General features: G+C 37.0%; 1 protein-coding gene and 1 long non-coding RNA gene across 3 annotated transcripts; both read left to right on the forward strand.

Annotated features, from left to right (window-relative positions):
- Positions 1 to 817: 817 nt before the first annotated feature.
- LOC135768423 (uncharacterized) lies at positions 818 to 2669 on the forward strand. 2 transcript variants are annotated; one of them, XR_010542170.2, is made up of 5 exons: positions 818 to 944; positions 1879 to 2004; positions 2223 to 2311; positions 2394 to 2463; positions 2632 to 2669. It is a non-coding gene; the product is annotated as an uncharacterized lncRNA (long non-coding RNA). The 2 variants fall into 2 exon arrangements; XR_012336319.1 differs by lacking the exon at positions 818 to 944 and having other exon boundaries at positions 1513 to 2004.
- A 7324-nt stretch (positions 2670 to 9993) lies between these two features.
- On the forward strand, positions 9994 to 12321 carry LOC135768424 (uncharacterized). The gene has a single exon (XM_065277654.1). It carries the CDS (start codon positions 10072 to 10074, stop codon positions 11260 to 11262), a length of 1191 nt encoding a protein of 396 aa, XP_065133726.1. The 5' UTR covers positions 9994 to 10071; the 3' UTR covers positions 11263 to 12321.
- The last annotated feature ends 5122 nt before the right edge of the window (positions 12322 to 17443 follow it).

The following is a 17443-nucleotide window of genomic DNA, read 5'->3' on the forward strand; positions in this document are numbered from 1 at the left end:
ACATACTGATATTTATATTACCAATTTCTGGTCTCCACAGCAAACAGAAAAATCTTGTCTTTACCTCTTGCTGATGTGAAGTTAACTCTGTCAGTCCCTCATCATGACCAGGCTGTGGATGCTCAGGCTCGCGAATTCAGGCTCGCGAATTCCAAGAATCCGTGGACCAATCACGGCTAGCTAATTGGCCGACTCTTCTTCCTCGTTTTTTACACGAAGCAGCATATAAGTGATCTTATTAGTGCCCCTGCTGTTGGCTGTTCATATTGTGTTATTAGACTTTTTTTGCCGACAAATATTACAAATCTGTCCCTGCGTGAGCTGTAAAAGGGTCTATCAAGTTATGTTAGTTCATGCATTAACTAAACAGATAGGCTACAACCTCATTGTAAAGTGTTATCGATAATTTAGATTAGTTCACAACCCACCCGTTGCGGTGGACACAAATAGAGAGGGGTGCACAGCTTTCACATCGCCTTTAATGTAAGTAATCAAAGTCACTATTACCTAAAGCGACTAGAAGTGGGAAAAAGAACAACAATATTATTTATCAAAATAAGGAGAAAATAATATAAGCTGACACACAAAGTTTTAACAGTTTTTAGAAACACATACGTTGTTATTAAGTTGTTTAATTAAGGCCGTTTGTCAGAACCGTACTGAGAATGTTGAAAATAATCAATCATAGTCATGATCAGATTAGAGAAAAACAGGACATGACAACAACTTAAGCACATTTTCTTTCATACGGTTGAACTCGCGCTTCAAGCCCCGCCAACTAGATCCCTCTCGTGCATTTCTTGTCTTGGAATGCTTCCTCCAATATTATGAAGCTGCAGACTCGGAGCCTGCAGCTACAGACCCCCGCCCAGAGAGCCGCATTCTCAGACCCCTCGTTTTTCGAGACGGCGATCAAATTGGATCAGATAAACATTTGAAGAAACGTGAGTATCGTTAATGTTATTAAGCGAATTATACTCATTCGAATTCTTTTTTTAATCAAACTACTTTAGCTAATCGATAACCCAACATATAAGTTATACATTTAATATTTGTAAAGATAGATTGTAAACAAATTCGAGCCGTTAATGTATGTTACATATATAAATAACATAGCTAGCTAACGTTAGCTTTTAACCTTGGACTTTTTGTAGACAAGCCATTGTAAAAATTTGATTAAAATTTGTTGACATTAAAGTAGACTAATTAAATACATTAAGGGGCGGTTTCCCGGACTAGGATTACTAGTCCTAGATTAAAATAAATATAAGAGCTGTCCAAACTGAAAACAACTTATGTCTTAAAATACATCAGTGGCCATTGCTTGGCCTCAAAATTTACACAAGTAATGTTTTTAATAAGGCATGTTTGATCAAACTAGTTATATTTTCTAATTAAACTAAGGCCTAGTCCTGATTTAAACTAATCCCTGCCACCCCAAAGTGTGTTAATATCAAAGAATGTCATCATTAATAATTTAATCAGATTTACCATTTGACCTTTTTTTAATTACCGGACCTTTTCTCCTTAAACTTTAATTAATTAACTTAAACTTATATAAATTAATTAATGCAGGAAAAATGATTTTACTTTATATAATTTATGTAGACTACTTAAATGAGCTCTTAAAAAAAGTAAGTATTAAAATGAATCAATATCAATTTAACTGTGATATTAAGTTGTTGCCAGCCATTAACAACATACAATTGACTAATAATCAAAGGTACTATGCCTTCACTATTTATTAACCAGCCTATGATATTAACATGTCAGCTAGAATGTGTCATTTGGCCTTTTGTTTGGGTTCCTTGTATGGACTCTGTGGAGTGGTCTTAAAATTAGAATTTGAGTTTGACTCTCTCTCTCTTTTTTTTAAAGATGGATATAACAATTCAAACGGGGGACTCACTTCCAGAAATTCCAAAATGTCACAAATGCTGCAGTGATTTTGACTACCATCAAAGTGGTTCCCCCTAAAGCCATGTGTGCCTGTCTACATGGACAGTGAGCAGCAGTAAAATTGCTATTCTTTTTCAATGCCTCAAAGCTCTGCTTTATAAATCAAAAACTCAACTGAACTTCAAGAATGAAGTGGAGTTTATTTGTAGTTTTCTTTTTTCCTGAAGTAGGCCCAACATGTTTGTCAATTGGATTGTTTCTATTATTGTCATATATGCAATGTTTTTATATTAATTAATTGATGTATTTGTTTATATGGACAGGCCATTATTCATGGCCTATGTGAAATGCAGGCATTATCCTGGCAGGAAGCTGAGCAGGTGTTCCTCAGTGGCCCTTCTTATCACTCTAGGTATGCTTGTAATTTGTATTTGCAAAAAATAGTATTTTTATTACACAACATTTTTGACAATGGCCTTCATGTTTTATTTTAGTGAAGTCGAGGAATTTGACAGAGCAGTTTCCAAAAGACAGAAAAAGGAGGAAAAAAATCACCTGCAGGAAGTAATTATTTTACCTTATGAATTTACATTATTTTACATTTATTTATTTAGCAGACGCTTTTATCCAAAGTGACTTATAAATGAGGAGTTATTTTTAATGCAATTGAAAATGAAAAGTAAAGTCACTAACACAATTCTTTCTTTTTTGTTTGCTTTCTCCTGTTTACAGCAAGATGATGTTTAGGTGATTGTTCAATAAAGTACAGAATTGTTTATTATTGGTGTTTTGTCTATTCTTATTTAAGTTTAGCTTCGGATTCAAAATATCAAAAAACAGGTTTTGTAATGTAAGCATGATGTTAATGACCATTACAGGTTGAACTGAACGAAAAAAAATAGAATTTTAATTAAAAAAAACAACAACATTGTAGCAATATAATTTTACATAATATTTTTCTAAAGATAGTTCAATCTGTAATTGTATCCCTTCCATCAGTAATTTTCTTTTAATTACACCCACGCTCAAAAAAATAACTACTGGGTAAATTGTTAGTCAGAGAACACAATTCGTTTTTTGGCACATGCATTAAGCCGGGAACGCAAATATTTATTTGGATAACTTTAAATAAAACGAGACCGTAATATTGCATCCTATTGTTTTCAATGCCATTTGGATAAAGGTGTTATACGGTCTTCCAAACAGCAGGGGGAGCTGTCTCAAAAAACGAGGGGTCTGAGAATGCGGGTCTCTGGGCGGAGGTCTGTAGGTGCAGTCTCCGAGTCTGCAGCTTCTTACTACTCTCCTCAAAAGGCGAGAAGGCGGCAATTTGGATCTATCTGACGCAGCCAGTGTGTTTCGAGCCTGGTGTCTTCAGCCACGTGTAAATGCTTCGGTGTGCACTCCGTCTTCGATTATTTTATTGGTTTGTCAACAGAAGACAGGATTTCTTAATACGCTAACCGTTAGCAGTGGGATGAAGTTGAAAATCTGACACGGACTCACTGTTGTCTCTGGAGCAGGGATCCATTGTCCGGACAGCGTCATAAACATCTCCTGACTCAAACAGTTGTGGACTTTGAGGTAATGTACAGCACGTTTAATACCAATATTATTCAATGTTTTTACTCATGTATTATGAACCAGTGTACTGTGGAGATCGAGGACTTAAAACAGAAGATGTGCGCTATTCAGACAACTTTAATTACCTGAGGATTGCATCTGTATTTATCACTTCTTATTTTAGTTCTTACATTTATCTACTAACGTTAGGGTAGAGCAGGGTTATAAAGTAAGGCTCTTTGGGTGATTCCCCTCCATTTTCCAGACCATGACTACTACAGAAGCCACACTTGCATTTTACCTCAATGACTACATCAAGTCAAGTAAGTTTTGATGATAAACTTGGATAAATATATTTGATCTATGGTATTATAGTTTAACTAGCAAATACCAAAATGTGTTTATACAGTAGCTAGCCAATTAATCCGTTACCATAATGTAAGCGATCACTATTATGATAACTATAATAATGTTTATTATAAGTTTTTTTTAGTGAAAGACTTTAAGTTCTACTTATAATTAAATCATTCAAGACGTCATTTTTAGCATTTGTATAACTTGCATGCATGTCTGCTTATGACCAAACAATATGTTTATTTATGTTTGTATATGATATAGTTTATATACATTTTCCAAAATTCCCAGCGTACACAGATTAAAAATAAATAACATAACATAATAAAAATGTGTTTTTGTAATCTGGGTTGTAAATAAGACAATCAATACTTCAGTTTTTTTTTGGTGACTTTACTGCCTCTTTTTCATCTCTAGTTCACACACATAAAGTGAAAGTGATTGAGACCTTCAGTGAAGCTTCTCTTACAACAATCCACCAATAAATGCTGGAGTCAAACACACAGAGAAATCACTCCATGTGTGACAACTGAAATCTTCATGACATAATGTTGATGCTGGTGAAAGAGGAGCTTGAGAAGATGACAGATCCACAACCATGCAGAATAAAGGATGAAGATACTGAGGAACAAATAGGTTGGTGTCTATTTTTCAGTCTTTATTATTGATGGTTGAGAAATGATCATAAAAACATTGAGAAACATGAGGGGAAAATAAACTAAAATCCATGAGATGATAACTTTCTGCATCTATAATAGATTCAGTAGAATTAGATTGAAACATCAGGTAAAGAGTTTTATCCAAAGCAACCTTCAGTGGATTGAATGACTGTGATCTCCATGCAGTGCTCTACTACAGTTAAACCTCATGTTGTGTTCACGTCATTATAGAGAGAATTTTCTTTTACCCAAAAATAGTAGTTAATGTTACTGCATCAGACTGAAATTTGTTTACAAAGACTATTAACAATCTCACTTATACAAAATTGTCGCTTTTTAAATTTTTTACCCCACCTTGTTACACTTGTGGTGTTTCTGGTCATAAATGACCGGCCTGCAGAATATAGTTTATAACCAGGGCCTTCTAATGTCTCAGACAGAAGAGAGAAAAGGAAGAGATGCACATTGTGTGCCCCAAAAGATGTCCAAACATCCACTTTCTGTTTTACAGTGAGGAAAATAAGTATTTGAACACCCTGCTATTTTGCAAGTTCTACCACTTAGAAATCATGGAGGGGTCTGAAATTGTCATTGTAGGTGCATTTCCACTGTAAGAGACATCATCTAAAAAACTAAATCCAGAAATCACAATGTATGATTTTTTAAAACTATTTATTTGTATGATACAGCTGCAAATATTCCCGCAGAAAATGTGTTAGTTAAGGTGGTAGGGTTGTGCCGGTGGGCGGGCCTGGGTGTGGCAATCAAAGGGGCAGGGTGTACGCGTCATGATGAAAATATTTTTATTCAAAACACTCAAATTAAATTAAATTTTGAAGAAACTATGACAGAAAATGAACACATACTAGATTATTAATTAATTAAATGTTTTATCAACAGGCTAGTTATCGTCCAGACAGTGACGGACCATATCTTTCTCTCATTTCGGCCATGTGGCGCGTGCCCGCTCGCGGTGTGAAGCGCATCCACGCTATTCTCCGAGATGCACTTGACAGCCTTTTGTGCAACTAATTTTTTTTTGGACGACCTAGTTAAGGTGGTAGGGTATCCCAGCTTAGGTGGGCCGCCCGAACTGAAAAGTGCTGCGGGAAACCCTGACTTGTTATTCTGCCTTTAAAATGTCCACCTCCACTTCATTTATTATCCTAAATTAGATGCACCTGTTTGAGGTTGTTAGCTGCATAAAGATACTTGTCCACCCCCATACAATCAGTAAGAATCCAACTACTAACATGACCAAGACCAAAGAGCTGTCCAAAGACACTAGAGACAAAATTTTACACCTCCACAAGGCTGGAAAGGGCTACAGAAATTGCCAAGCAGCTTGGTGAAAAAAGGTCCACTGTTGGAGCAATCATTAGAAAATAAAAGAAGCTAAATATGACACTCAATCTCCCTCGGACTGGGGCTCCATGCAAGATCTCACCTTGTGGGGTATCAATGACCCTAAGAAAGGTGAGAAATCAGCCCAGAACTAGTAGGAGTGTTGTACATGAGGGGCCGCTTGCATGAGGTTGGTAATTTGCATAAAACAAGCCCAAACCAGCTCCATATAAAGGCTTTCCACAGCACCGCGCTGGTCAACAGAAAATATTAGAGCAGTTTGTCATAGAAGCAAAAGAGGTTGAAAAGAAATCAATAATCATAATTATTATCGGTAAAGTTCCATTTTGCTTTGCATTTTTTATTTGGGAGGTTTTACTGTCGCTGGAGGAAGCCATTACTGTGTGTCTACCGGAGTAAAATTAAAGCTCACGTAACACACGCTGTTTCTGCATTTCTGATATTAATCTGGAGTACCTATGGAGTAGTATGACATCCTTTATATCTCTGAAGAGTCTTTAGTTTAATCAGATTTATAAAAGAAAGATTAGCTTTACCGAATCTTTCCGATAACGTACGAAAAAATGAAGAAGGAGGAGTTATAACACGGGAGGAGCGAGTACGAGTCATGCAACACTATACAACACTGTTTTAACTTATGATTCACTACATGTTCGTGTCATTTATATAATATACACGCGCCTATTTCCAACATAAGACAGAAGTCTTACTTACCATGTGTAACTCGTCATGAAAATCCACCGCATCAAACACACACGCAAAACTCCGCTTCTAATCCGGATAATAAACTATATCCATTGTTTCCATAAGGCTGGATGTCTTCTCCTTACATCCAAAAACACACTTCTTGTTGTGCCATTGTTGACTTTTGAAATTAAACAAAGCTGAGTGGCGTGATAAGCTGTTAGCAAGCTCTAGCGTCTCCCGCTGACTGACGGCTGGGCGGGGTTTTCCGGGGGAAGTTTTCCGGCGGAAGCCCATATAAAGAAGTGATACGTATCGAAAACCCCTGAAACGTCAGTTAGAACCGTAATCGAAAAAAATTAGCCGAAACTTGTACGAACCCTGGCGAAGTGCATTCGGCACAGAAATACTCTGAAACACGCCCAACTGCATTTTTGACACTTTGCCTACGTTTAGCATGAGGAAACAACTCTATAACTGTGTTAATAAGTCAGAATGCTTGAAATACCATTAAACCCCCCCCTTTAAAGAAATTTTGGATGCGTTAACAAATTATATTTAATTAATATGACAGAGATGCACATTTGTAGCCCATCTTAAATAAAACAGACAGGAGATCAAGTGATTGACGTTTGGACCTCTCATTACATTTACATGACGTTTACATTTCATATAGAGATTTAAAAAGTGAGGAAGGAAGGCGTGAAGTTGTGTCATTACGTGCATCTTCTTGTGTGGAAGAAATAAGGCTATAATTAAGCAATATCGCTCGAGTAGGAGTGTGCTATTGCTCTATATCATCATGACTGTGATTAGGCCAGAGGCCGTGATGAGAGAGCAATTTCACACGACTTAGAGAGCGACATTGCTTTAATACAACAGTTTGACACCACACGTTATTTTAAAAGTCTTTTTGTTTGGGAACTTCTTTCTTCCGCCACAGATTTGAAGCTCAGAATGACCTGTAACACTTTTGGCTGTTTTGAATCTCATAATAACTCAATAAACAGAATAGCCATTTTCTAATTACTGTTTCTTGGTCACAAAGTGTAGTTTTAAGACTAGTTCAGTCCAGAATATATAGGTGTAATATTCTAATCTGCAGTCGATTAGTTGAACATTTGCTTAGAACGATTCGGTACGGGAGAACCAGACCCATCAGCGGACGTCAGTGTTCACTCACAACGCTGATCACTGCCCTATCTGGGCTACATCTCTGACAGAGATTCCCTGGCTCTGATGTAGGCCTATCTGTTTTTGCTTGTCAGTTTTTGTCGCAGTTTTTGGTGTAATTGAATTATTAGTTGTTTTTTATTCATATTTAGGGTCTTTGTTGTTTTGGTGCGCGGTAAATTTTAATAAAACTATATTTATATGCGGACGATATTCAACTCCACTTGTATTTCCACCCTGATGATCCCACGGTTTCTGCCCGCATCTCGGAATGCCTGAGGGACATCTCACTCTGGATGAAGGATCACCAACTCCCAGCTCAACTAAGACAGAACTGCTTGTCATATCATCTGAACCAAAGATTCAGCACAACATTTCCATTCAGGTTCCTCGACCATCACGCCTTCCAGGACGGCCAAAAACTTGGGAGTGGTCATTGATGATCAGCTTAGCTTCAAGGAGCATGTCGCCAGCACCGCTCGCTCTTGTAGATTCATCCTCTACAATATAGGGAAAATTAGACCTTTTCTAGATGAGCATGCCACCCAGGTCCTACACCAAGCTCTTGGACTACTGCAATGCGCTACTGGCTGGACTTCCATCCTGCACAACCAAACCCCTAAAGATGATTCAGAATGCAACGGAAAGAGTGGTCTTCAATGAGCCAAAGAGGGTGCACGTCACTCCTTTTTTGTCAAGTTACACGGGCTTCCTATAGCAGCTCGCTTCAAATCTGAAGCTCTGCTCCTGGCCTTTAAAACCATCACTGGGTCAGCACACTCTTATCTTCACTTGCTTATACAGCCTTATGTACCCTCTCAATCCCTGCGCTCTCCCGCCGAGCGACGGCTTGTGGTACCATCTCAAAAAGGGAAAAAAACATTAGCACGTACCTTCTCTATAGCTGTTCCACAACTGTGGAATAATCTGACGATCGCGACACGATCTGCTGACTCTGTAGCTGTCTTTAAGAATCTGCTCTCTCGACATCTCTTCCACCATTGTTTCACTTCCTAATATAGGACTTACTTCTGCACATGACTGACCGGCTGCTGCATGAGCACAGAGAGAGAGCAAGCAAGAGTCTCACTGCGAGACCCTCAGTGGATTCACTGGCGCTTTTTATAAAAATTACACAAATAACTTGTTAATTTTTATAAGTGGATCATTTTACATGTTGCTCCGTCACACCCAGTCTAACATGCAGGAGTGCAGAGTTAGCCACGTCCACTATTTTACATTCTGCAGAATAGACAGAATAGAAAAATCTGTTACGTCTGACATTTTATTTTGCGGGAACGGAATATACCGCCCAGCCCTTTCCAGCCCTCTTTTATTAAGCGAGGGTGTAAAATTGCGCAAACTTATTTAATCAATTGCTCTTAAATGAGATGTTCAGTAACAACACAAGCAGCTGTAATCTCATATACTTTAATATTAGTGCATGACACTGCATCAGTTTAAACATGTCCTATCTCCCGCTTGCGTTTTTAACAACTCACAAGTGGACAAAACGCGAAGTCTAAATCGGAATCTGTCTCTCTCGTCCACTTATAATCTAATCAACCACTTGTTTTTGCACCGCAACCTTGTTTCTTTGTATTGCCTGACACACTAAATAATATTTTTTAATAAATAGTGTTACAAATACCACTAAAACATAATTTATTGTAACATTATTTGGGGGCTCGTCCGGGATCTAAATAATATTTCCTTGAGTTGTTATTGAACTCGATTGTACTTAACTCATGTAAAAATAGACATTCCAAGCATTATGTATACATTTGTCTTTTGTTAGTATGACAAGAATTCGTTAAGTTACAGTAAATTTTTCTGACGTGTTTCTGACTGGACTTCACTGAGGGAGAGAGAACAAAACACGCAAAATGTTTATTTTCTTAATAGGTACGTTAAAGTTTTAAATGATGTATAAATCATATCTGTAGGTCCAAAATCAGCAGAGTAATCGAAGTTTCTTTGTGGAGTGATTGAAAAATAAAGCATTTGTGGTGCCTGCACATTAATTAGGCCTATGATTAATTAATAAAAAACAGTCCTAACTAAAAGAAAACAAGTTGAAGACTTGATAGAATCCATTATTTGGTAATATTGCAAACACCACAAGTGTTATAGGGTTTTGAACACATCACAAGAGATAAACTACAAGAGCAGAAATTGACAATAGAAATGACATAATGTACTTCACGTTAAAAATAACATGGATACATGACATCTCAAATGTGTTTTGTCATTCTGGTTTATCAATATGAACTATTTACTGTCTTCATTTTAGATATGAGGGCAATAAACACGCATCATCTAATTGAACTGAATGAAGTGGATGAGAAACATCAGATTGTAAAAATAAACCATAATGTTTCACAGAAAGAAACTGAAGACAGAAGACATAAAGTGTGAAAATAGTTTCAGAGAAGATGAACGCCCTGCAGATCACAAGAGGACTCACAGTAAGGAGAAACCTTTCACATGTCAACCGTGTGGAAAGAGGTTCACTTTTAAATCAGGCCTTAACCAGCACATGAAAACTCACAGTGGGGAAAAGCTACACATGTGCCACCATTGTGACAAGAGTTTCCCAGATAGAAGTCAACTTATAATACACATTAGGTCTCATAATGGAGAGAAACCTTACACTTGTCATCTGTGTGGAAAGAGTTTCGGAACAAAACCTAACCTTAAACAACACATGAGGATTCACACCGGAAAGAAACCACATCAGTGCCATCAGTGTGAAAAGAGTTTTACAACTGCAGATAAACTTAAGATACACATGAGGACTCACACTGGAGAGAAACCTTACACTTGTCAACGATGCGGAAAGAGTTTCTCTGTTGATAGTAACCTTAAGAAGCATGAAAGAATTCACACTGGAGAGAAACCTTACACATGCCATGAGTGTGAAAAATGTTTCAGATGTAGGAGTAGCCTTACAGCACACATGAAAATTCACAAAGAAGAGAAACCTCACGTGTGTCCTTATTGTGGAAAGAGTTTCGGACATAAAAATTGGCTTAAGTCTCACATAAGAAGTCACACTGGAGTGAAACCTTTCAGATGCTCTCAGTGTGGAAAGAGTTTTTCCAGGAAAGACAATCTTCAGAAACACATAAGAGTTCACACCGGAGAAAAACCGTTCACATGTCATCACTGTGGAAAGGGTTTAACAAATAAAGCTCAACTTAATGCACATGTGAGAATTCACACTGGAGAGAAACCATTCAAGTGCCATCAGTGTGAAAAGTGTTTCATAAGTCAAGACACTCTTAAGAGACACATGACAATTCACAGAGAAAAAACTTTCAGATGCCATGAGTGTGAAAAATGTTTCAGAAGTAAAAGTAACCTTACAGCACACATGAAAATTCACAAAGGAGAGAAACCTCACGTGTGTCTTCAGTGTGGAAAAAGTTTCAGGACAAAATATAAGCTTAATGTAATTTTGAGAACTCACACTAAAGAGAAACCGTTCACATGCCACGAGTGTAAAAAGAGTTTCAAAACGAAAGCTGTCCTTAACACACACATGAGAATCCACACTCGATAGAAACCATTCATGTGTCAACAGTGTGGATATGGCAACAAAGTTTAGAAATCAGCTGAGGTCTTATTAATTAAACTGTCTGGAGGATCCTTACTAAAAGTCTACATGCGTACAAAAGCCAAAAATGGTGTACAGCAAAAAGATTCAGGCCGTTTCTCAATATGCGTTCTTGTCTGTTCTTGTGGACTTGTGAAACGTCATCTGTCGCGGCCCAAGTACTGTTCCAAATCCAAGTTCACATCAAGCCAAGTTCACATAACATCCCCGGATGTGTTCTTGATCCGCTCATTTTATCGAGGATGCATCAGGAGGTGACTTGTGTGGACTTACAGTGGGGCTTGAAAGTTTGGGCACCCCAGGTAAAAAATTTTTATTAATGTGCATGAAGAAGCCAAGAAAAGATGGAAAAATCTCCAAAAGGCATCAAATTACAGATTAGACATTCTTATAATATGTGAAGAAAAGTTTGATTTTATTTCCATTCAACATAACGGAAAACAAAAAATGGCGTATGCAAAAGTTTGGGCACGCTGCAGGGTTTAATACCTTGTTCTGCCCCCTTTGTCAAGTATCACAGCTTGTTATCACTTTTTGTAGCCAGCCAAGAGTCTTTCGATTCTTGTTTGAGGTATCTTAGTCCATTTTTCCTTACAAAAGTCTTCCAGTTCTTTAAGATTTCTGGGCTGTTTGTCACACACTGTCCTTTTAAGGTCTATCCATAGTTTTTTATTTATGTTGAGGTCAGGAGATTGTGAAGGCCATTGTAAAACCTTCAGTTTACGCCTCTTGATGTAATCCACCGTAGATTTTGAGGGGTGTCTAGGATCATTATCCATTTGTAGAAGCCATCCTCTCTTTAACTTCAGCTTTTTCACAGATGGCATCAAGTAAGCATCCAAAATTTGCTGAACTTTTATTGAATCCATTTTTTTTCAACTTGTGAAATACAACACCAAAGCATGATTGATTCACCCCCATGCTTAACAGTTGGGCAGTTAAATTCTGTGCCCTTTCTACTCCAACGTACCATTGCTCATTCTGGCCAAAAAGTTATATTTTAACCTCTTCGGTCCACAGAACTAAAAAAAATTTCTTGTCTTTACTTCATGTTGTACAAAAGTTTTGTACTTTTGAAATGAATGGTTGTGTTTTATCTCATTTAATTTTGTAATAAATACATTAAAGCTAATTAGCACATGCACGTGTTCCCTGCATTTCATTTAAAAAAATGAATAACAAGACATCAGCCCGTTTTGTGGACAGTGAAAACAGCGCTATACAGATAAGTAAATTGTGTGTATATTGTGTTTTTACACGTGAAACATGAACGCATGTTATATTGCGCACTGTAAACCCAATCAAAGCTTCAAAGAAAACCTTTAAAGGGGACGTTTCACAAAACTTTTTTTAAGATGTCAAATAAATCATTGATGTCCCCAGAGTCCATACGTGAAGTTCAAGCTCAAAATACCATATATATAATTTATTTTCTTAAAATAAAACTAAGTAGGTGTGAGCAAAAATGAAGTTTTTCGTTATGTCCTTTTAAATGCCCTTATATGGGGGTAATATGATGCCAATATTATTGAAAATGGACAGAGTAAAAGTCACAAATAGATATTACAACTTGTAAACACAAAACGCAATCTACAAATAGATTAAAAATCCACAAACACAGTCCTTGTGATCCGCAAATGTAAAACAAGATCTACGAATCGTCTTTGTGATCCACAAATATAAAGCATGATTTACAAAAAGAAATCAGTGACTTGTACTTGAAAACCAGAATTTGAATGAATGTAAAGTGACTTCTTTGCAGATGAATATCATTTTCTATTTGTAGATTGTGTCACATTTGTTTTCAGAATTCTGACACTATTGTTTCGCTTTGGTGACAAAATAATGCCATAATCGTTGAAAATGAAGAGACTACAAACACAGTCTAACTTGTATTTTCCAACCATTGTAAAAAGACATTCTTACACATTCTGTGCAAAGTTCAGCATGCAAGTGTTGAATCTGTGTTTGCAGATCACAGGGCATTCACGAATCCTTCTGCACAAGTCTACAGATCTTTTTGGCACTATCTTTCCGCAGAGTTTGTCACTACGATCCACGCGTGTAGTCAGCCAATCAGGGGTATTGCTTCAAAGTAATGCCACGCCCCCTCAATAAGCTCTTTTCAAAATAAAAGCTGGGCTCACTGCCATTTACCGTTGCCGGTGTTACAGCGCTGAAAGGCGGCCAGACCGCGTTATCGATATTATATTAAGGATATTAAAGCATTTATGTATAGCATGGCAAATATGTAGCATTAACGTGAACTAGAACAACCCCTCGTTTAAGTTATTATCAGTGCCTGACAATTCAGCCGAGGTCATTAAATCGTTAAAAACACTGCATGAAGCGGTTTTATCATTAAAACATCAGTGTCTCTTCAACGAACATTTGCCGAATGTCAGCGAGCCAGCTGGATGGAGTGGAGCTGCTAAGGTGACGCAGCTAAAATAAAGCAAGCGGGTGCAACGATAATATTGGATGTAACTTGCCGTAATTAACAAAAACATGAGCCTTATTTGACAGCAGCACTAATTGAACTATTTGACCATATGCATTTGATATACATACCCAGTGGCGGAGCCAGAGGGGTGTCCAGGGTGGCACTGGACACCCTTGACATGTTACTGGCCACCCCGTGTGCCACCCCAAATCTAATGCGCTACTTTCACTTAATTGCTATGTTTATTTTCGACGTGCGGCAGCGCAGCACATTGTTAAAAACAAACATTATGAATATTAATCCCTGCGGTCGCGGCGCAAACTCTTTATTTTTCAATCACTGCGCAAAGAGACTTGGATTACTCTGCTGATTTTGGACATGCAGATATGATTTATACATCATTTAAAACGTTAAAGTGTCATTTTTTGTGTGTCTATAAAAACTGAATGTTGTGCTTTTCACAAAATTAAGAAAATATACATAATGCGCGTTCTGTTATCTCTCCATCACATCTTTTCAAAAACGTGTCAGAAAAATTACTGTAACTTAACGAATACTTTTCATACCATCAGAAGATAAATGTCTTGTCTACATAATGCTTGGAATCTCTTTAAAATGATGTAAGTGAAGTCGTACATTGCTTATACATGATTTCACCGTATATGCTGGAAGTGTGGTAATTTTCTTGTGGACTGAATAAAGTCTAAGATTGTCAATTCTTTTTACAACAAAACCCAGCACCATGTTTTCATTCTTGACGTGATCTTTATAGGCTACTGTATGATTGTTAATTCGACTGGATTGTCATATTGAACTTGAAAGCGCGACGCGCATATCCGATAGTGCGCGTGCACAGCCAGATCTTAAACAACTTCATGTTCTACACATCCTCATGCCCATGGCGTCAATATTTGAGGCACTTGACCATGCGTCAATATGTTACGCCGAGGGTATACCTTTCGCGTCATTTTTTGACGAACTGGGGACTTCAATACTATTTCGTCCGTTGCATTCTCTTTCCTATTTTCTTACCATTTTCGCGTCGGTTTAGGGTTAGATTACGCATATTAAAAAGTGTACGCGAAATTAAACAGTTTAAACAGTTGTCACCTGGCGTTGGGGTTAGACACAGTTGTCACCTGGCGTTGGGGTTAGAGTTAGGTTGTTTAAACGGACAAATGCTCATATGTCAAAATAGCTGTCTTGGTGATTTTGATACTAAACATTTGGTTACTGTACGTCTTAAACGAATAAACATTTAATTGCATTCGGTCTTAGCCTAACCTGTTGAAGTCTCTCTCTCATTAAATATCAAAAGAAAAAAGAAAACTTTTGCATCTTCTGTATCTTCGTAAATAAAGATTAATCCAAACATCCTTTGTGTTGAGCTCTGCTATTTGAAGTAAGTTTAAGGTTTATCATGGAGTTTAGATTTCCTGATCTTTTGCTTCATTAAAGGGATAGTTCACAATATGAAAATTCTGTCATAATTTTTACATCCTTATGTTGTTCTAAACCTGTACGACTTTATTTTTTCTGATGAACACAAAAGAAGATATTTTGATAAATGATGGTATGCACACAGCTGTAACCATTGACTTCCATAGTAGGAATAAAAACAACATGATGGAATTCAATGGATATACCATTAATTGTGTGCTTACCATCATTTATCAAAATATCTTCTTTTGTGTTTATTAAAATGAAATACAGTTTTAGAACAACTTAAGGGTGAGTAAATGATGACAGAATTTTCATTTTTGGGTGAATCCCTTTAACAGACAGTAAATCAGATGTAAGAAATACAGTAGAAAGATTTAAAACTCACCCTTATTATGTTTAAATCTTATGCGACCAAAAGATTCATTTATGCTTTCTTGATACATGGTACATGTCATTTTCTTTTATGGACTATGGACCCCCTAAAGTAGCTTTTGCCACCCCCTGGCCACCCCATTAAAAAAATTCTAGTTCCGCCACTGTACATACCGTGACCGGAATGCACTTACAAATCGCGCTGTTATTAGAAACATTTAACTGTTTCCAGACTGAGCATGGAGACAAACAAGCGCAAGCCGTTTATAGAAGCAGCTGCCTGTCAGCGTGTACGGAATGAAGTCAAAACGGTCTCGGTTTTTAGACCGGCAGTCTGCCTGTGCCATTCCACCCTAATCCGGACTGCAAATTACATGTTAATATTATATACACCATTTACAATCCTTCCTTTAAGGTCTGTTCTGCTTTTAACAGCTCAAAGCTATTACTCTCTGTAGCTTTCGAGTCCGTTGTAGGCTACAGGTAAATTTTGCAGTTGTTTTAGTTAACTTTGCAGAGCATTTTATTATCGGAAATGGTCCTGGGCTGGGTTTTCCTATAACGATTGAACTTAGCACTCAAGAGCGCTTTCTACAAGGTAAAACGATCGCTCGCAGCTGGGTTTTAAGTGCTACTAACGAGTCGCTATCCCTTTGTCAAGTGCTGAAATGTCACTTACTGAATGACTCGTAATTGTAGCAGAAGCTTGTTTAGGCTAATGATCTTCAGCCGATGTGCACTAATATTTTTTAAAATATTATTAATTATTTTTCAATGACTTATTAAATGTTTTAATAATTTGTGCATCATGAAATATTCTTTTTTCATATTTAGTTAGGACTCGTCCCACTGCGCAATGCCTTCTGCATTTTATAATATAGTTTAGATTTTTCTTTTTATTTGTTGTTTATTATCTATGTTTATTTATTATTAAGGATTATTGCATTACCCAGTTGCGAGCGATCGTTATACGTGCATCTTTGGGAAACGCACGTAAATGAACAACGAATGTTCGTTAAGTAGCTCGTAGAAAGCGCTCTTAAGTGCTAAGTTTAATCGTTATCGGGAAACCCAGCCCTGTTCGTTTGGAATGTGACACAGCTCTAGTCAGGACTGATTAGGCTATCCATTTATCAAGTATTGATTAATTATTTTCACTTAATCCCTTTTGCATTTTACAAAAAGTAGAATAGGCAGGCATATTCTGAATTTAATCAAAATTATGACTGTGGCGTTGAAGGAACCTTCCTTTAGTGATAAATAAATAAGTTATTTTGCTATTATTATCTAGCAAATATGACAGTTTTAAACAAACTAAGTAGCCTATTTATTTATTTATTTATTGGCAAATGCAGAACAACAAGGAACATGTAGAACATAGGCGACACGCCTCTACCTTGCGATGAGAAGATTAATCATGGGGAACATAAGCTAAATGTAATTTTAAAATGTATTTAATTTAAAAACAAATTTAAACCGAAAGCGGATTGTTTATGCTTGTCAAATTTATGCTGGCTCGGTCAAAAAATTTCGTCAGGCAGTATTTGATATATGTATTTGTGTTCATGGAAAACAATATAGGCTATAGAAATTCGTGCTGAGTGACAGGAAAAAGACAACCGTGCTATTGGCACAAGAAAAAAAAGGGTCAATGAATACGAACAAATAAATCGAAAAAAAATTAAGATTTTGTTGATTCTGCATTTATCCAGTCCAGCATAAATTTGACAAGCATGTGCTTTCGTTTTAAAAATGACAGTTAAGCCTTTAATCATATAAGGGAGAAAGGCGTGTAGCCTACCTTTGCTTTCTCCTCATTGTTCTGCATTTGCCAATGAATAAGTCAGTCATATTTGTTATAAAAAAAAT

This window comes from Paramisgurnus dabryanus, chromosome 3 (assembly GCF_030506205.2).
Source record: "Paramisgurnus dabryanus chromosome 3, PD_genome_1.1, whole genome shotgun sequence".
NCBI lineage: Eukaryota > Metazoa > Chordata > Actinopteri > Cypriniformes > Cobitidae > Paramisgurnus > Paramisgurnus dabryanus.